This window comes from Myotis davidii, unplaced genomic scaffold, assembly GCF_000327345.1.
Source record: "Myotis davidii unplaced genomic scaffold, ASM32734v1 scaffold13, whole genome shotgun sequence".
Lineage (NCBI taxonomy): Eukaryota > Metazoa > Chordata > Mammalia > Chiroptera > Vespertilionidae > Myotis > Myotis davidii.
In genome coordinates this window covers 429,164-433,758 of record NW_006286243.1, presented here as the reverse complement: position 1 = coordinate 433,758, position 4,595 = coordinate 429,164, and the positions used below count along the sequence as shown (strand labels likewise).

At 49.1% G+C, this 4,595-nt stretch overlaps 1 protein-coding gene across 1 annotated transcript in view; it reads left to right on the top strand.

Annotated features, from left to right (window-relative positions):
- Window positions 1–2,474: 2,474 nt before the first annotated feature.
- ATN1 (atrophin 1) overlaps window positions 2,475–4,595 on the top strand; it is a 7,342-nt gene continuing 5,221 nt past the window's right edge. Inside the window, exons 1-4 of the mRNA XM_015559941.1 lie at window positions 2,475–2,691; window positions 2,837–2,974; window positions 3,120–3,233; window positions 3,812–4,590. Of these exons, the coding sequence (XP_015415427.1) occupies window positions 2,665–2,691; window positions 2,837–2,974; window positions 3,120–3,233; window positions 3,812–4,590 (1,058 nt within the window). The 5' untranslated portion in view covers window positions 2,475–2,664. The remainder of the gene's footprint in view (window positions 2,692–2,836; window positions 2,975–3,119; window positions 3,234–3,811; window positions 4,591–4,595) is intronic.

The window sequence follows — 4,595 nt, the reverse complement described above, 5'->3', positions numbered from 1 at the left end:
CCCAGTCTGGTCTTTATCATTTTCCTTTTGCAGTGAAGCAATGACGGTGAATGAGCTGTGTGTTGCCAGACACATAGTAGGTGCTCTGTGAATTTAGTTAGAGTGACTGGCTACAGGATGGAGTGTAGCTTAGCTTGCTGGTGTTAAAACATGCCCCTGGTTCAGACACATAAATACAACCTTAATTTCCATCTCCCTCCCCGCCCCTCCTGCCCCCAGGATTACCTACCTTTTAATGACTGCTTTTCTTCAAAGCTACTCATTGCTTATTTTATCAGACTTCGGCTGATTTTATTTTATTTCTTAAAATATATTTTTATTGTTTCAGAGAGGAAGGAAGAGGGAGAGAGAGAGAAACATCAATGATGAGAGAGAATCATTGATCAGCTGCCTCTTGCATGCCCCACACTGGGGATTGAGCTCACAACCGGGATATGTGCCCTTGACTGGAATCGAACCCAGGATCCTTCAGTCCACAGGCTGACGCTCTATTCACTGAGCCAAACCAGCCAGGCCAAATTTCAACTGATTTTACAAGTGGAAGTATGGGGAGGGGCACACTGGGCTTGTGCAGGTACATTCCTGCATTTCTGTGACCTTTTAGATTCCCTGGGTCTGACTGACTTGTAAGCGGGTTTGGTGCTGGCAGGAGAGGGAAGCCCTTCTCTAGAGGGGCTTGCAAAGACATACCTGTCACAAATAGTCATCATGGTCATTGCTGTGTGCTTCTGTTAAGATTGTCTTCCCCTTTTGATATTTGGGTTTTATTTGGACGTTTTGGGTTGATGGTATTTTAAATCAATCTACACAGCAAAAAATATGCTAATAGTTATAGTTGAAGAGAAGTGGCTGGTTTATTGGGCAGAGCATCCGTTGTAAGTTCAGAAGACCTGGGGCTTTGGCCCATCTATTTTTTACTCATAAATTCTTATTAAGTTTCCTGGAAAGGTTAGGCTCACTACCTGCCTCAGTACAGTTCAGTGGAGGTAAGAAGTGATTACTTCATATTCCTTGGGGAAAATATGATCTAGAATGTGGAAATGCCACTTACCTTAGCGAAGCCTCCTAACTCGGGACACACAGGTAAGCTTACTCTGTTCCCACTGAGGCCAGCAGCGCTTCACCCAAGAAGACCTACAAAGTTAGTGGGTTTAGAGGTCAAGAACAGAACACCCATATATACATCACATCAGTGGGGGATACAGAAAGGAAGAAAACAGTAGCAAGGTAATATTTTTGCTCTCAAAAGATCATATGGTTGGTAGTATGGAAAGACATGACTCTTAGCAGGAAGTACAAACCAATGCAAATGAAAATAGCTGACTGTATAGACAGATATAGATATATAGATAGAGATAGGGTGTGAGGAGGTGTATGTTCCCGTCTAAGCCAAGTGAGAGGATAGGCTCACAAATCTGTATTGGGTACTCACTGATTTGATTGGTAAAGCGAAAGTCCTGCCTTTTCCTCTAGCCTTTGGGAACCCAAGCACTAGAAAGGGGGGTCTTATGAGGCTCTCAAAAGTGAAATTCTGCACTTTGGGGATACGTAGATTTTGTCTTGGGATTCGTAGGGTTGCATTCCTTTGCATTGTAGAACGGGACATTCTTCTACTCACTCTGATGTGAAAAGACTATTTTCGAATCTCTGGGGCTGACCTAGGTCTTCTGAGGATTATCTCAACCAACTTCTGATGAAAATAAAGTCCAAAGAAAGAACCTGGGCTTTGGAGTCAGGGAGAGGTGAGCTTGATTTGGTGCTGTCACTGGTTCCTCACTGTATGTTCATCACATGAAGTTGGCAAGTCAGAATCACAAATCTTTGAGCCTGTTTCCTCACTTATGTAATGGGAATAAGAACACCTACTTTTCAGGGTTGGTTATAAATATTAAATTGTGTATGTGAGGGCTTGACATAAAGAGGGTACTCAATAAATAAATTAACACTTTAGCTATGTTTCTTGATGTTCTTTTGTAAGGCTCTGTGGAGTTTGTGTGTGCACAAATATTTCCTAGGGATCGTGAAGGGTAAAATAGTGTCATCTCCTGAATTGGGGCTCGTAGATACATCTGAGTTTTATTGCCTTCCCCAGAGATGAAAGAGATGATATTGTAATTCACTTATAGACATGGGGCAAGCCAGCCATGTATTGTGGGGCCTACACTTCTTATTTTATTTTTCAAAGTATATCTTTATTGATTTCAGAGAGGAAGGGAGGAGAGAGATAGAATAATCATCAATGATGAAAGTGAATATTGACCAGTTGCCTCCTGCACGCCCCCTACTGGGGGTCAAGCCTGCAACCCAGGCATATGCCCTTGATGGGAATCGAACCTGGGGCCCTTCAGTCCATAGGCTGATGCTCTATCCACTGAGCCAAACCAGCTAGGGCAGGCCTGTACTTTTTGACTGAAGGCCAAGGCTAGGGCGCTTGCTGTGGTAACCCCCTCAGACTCTATTCCCTGATTTGGACATTTTGATGGTCTTTTTCTAACAGGCTTCACTGAAAACAGATCCTGCAAGTTCCAGGTGCCTACGCTGGAAACTTGGAGATCCTGCCTCCTGCTTCCCAGGCCACAGTTGTGGGGAACTTGGGGTGAAGCAGGGAAGTTTCTGTATTCAGCTGCCCAGGCAGAGGAGAATGGGGTCTCCACAGCCTGAAGAATGAAGACACGACAGAATAAAGACTCAGTGAGTGACAGCTTAAATGAGGGACATGAAAGATGAGGGGCAGGGAAGGTAGGGGGTCGGGCCTGGAGAGAAAGAATTGCAGTCAGGCACATCTTAAAGTTAGATGTAGTATAAAAAAACTTTCGTTTCCTTTCTTCTCCTTCAGATGTCAATGAGGAGTGGACGGAAGAAAGAGGCCCCTGGGCCCCGGGAAGAATTGAGATCGAGGGGCCGGGCCTCCCCTGGAGGGGTCAGCACGTCCAGCAGTGATGGCAAAGCTGAGAAGTCTAGGCAGACGGCCAAGGTATTCTGTCTTGAGGTTCTCCCACAGGTGGCCCAGGCACTGGGGCTAAGGCTGTGTGTGTGCTGTGGGGGTACTTCCTCGCTGGCAGAGGGCAGTGGTGGAGGTTTGGGAGGTGTAAGAGGAATGTTCCCTTTCTCGATAACAGAAGGCGCGAGTAGAGGAAGCCTCTACCCCAAAGGTCAGCAAGCAGGGCCGGAGTGAGGAGATCTCAGAGAGTGAAAGTGAGGAGACCCATGCACCAAAGAAGACCAAAACGGAGGTATCCTGACCCATCTTCTGACTGTTCTGTCCCCCACACTTGCTTTCATTCAGGGTTCCCACTTTAATCTTACCTGGGATAGGAGAAAAGTGGAGGAACCTGGCCTTTCCTTTTCTAGGTCCTGATTTTCAGGAAGGAGGAGGAGGTTTAGGGTGAGAAGTCTTAGTGGAAGGAACAGATAAACCATACAAAAAATGCAGAAGTGGACCTTTTAAGAACCAAGGGTTTTGGGGATGTTAAAGAGGTAAAGGAGTTAAGAAGGGGATGGATATAAGCTGGTGGAAGACGGATTTGGGTGCAGCTGTGGATAGGAAGAAGGTGCTTGAGATGGACACTCGAAGAGGAACAGGGTTTTACAAGGAGGGGATGATCTAGGGGTTGTTAGGGAGCAGCTAAGAATGTGGGGAGAGGGGTGGAATCCAGAGGTGGTAGGAGAGTGGGCTTGAGTAAGAGTGTCCATCATGTCATGGCCCAGTGGTGCGCTGTGGGGGGGAAATGATTTATGCAAGAGAGGCCCCAAATCTAGGGGAAGTCAGAAAGGAAAGGCAGAGGGGACAACAGCGCTCCCTTTTCTGCAGCAGGAGCTCCCCCGGCCCCAGTCCCCCTCGGATCTGGACAGTCTAGATGGGCGGAGCCTCAATGATGATGGTAGCAGTGACCCGAGGGATATAGACCAGGACAACCGAAGCACGTCCCCCAGCATCTACAGCCCTGGAAGCGTGGAAAATGACTCCGACTCGTCTTCCGGCCTGTCCCAGGGCCCGGCCCGCCCCTACCACCCGCCTCCACTCTTCCCTCCCTCCCCCCCACCGCCAGACAGCAACCCTCGACAGCCAGAGCCTGGTTTTGAATCCCACCCTTCTGTGACACCCACTGGATATCATGCTCCCATGGAGCCCCCCACATCTCGAATGTTCCAGGCTCCTCCTGGGGCCCCTCCGCCTCATCCACAGCTCTACCCTGGGGGTGCTGGTGGAGGAGTTTTGTCTGGACCCCCAATGGGCCCCAAGGGGGGAGGGGCTGCCTCTTCAGTGGGGGCCCCTAGTGGCGGTAAGCAGCAACCCCCACCCACTACCCCCATTTCAATATCGGGCTCTGGGGCTGGGGGCGCTCCCCCAACAAAGCCATCAAACGCTCCAGTGGGTGGTGGAAACCTACCCTCTGCACCACCACCAGCCACCTTCCCACATGTGACACCAAACCTGCCTCCCCCACCTGCTTTGAGGCCCCTGAACAATGCATCAGCCTCTCCTCCTGGCCTGGGAGCCCAGCCCCTACCTGGGCATCTGCCCTCTCCCCATGCCATGGGGCAGGGTATGGGTGGACTTCCTCCTGGCCCAGAAAAGGGCCCCACTCTTGCTC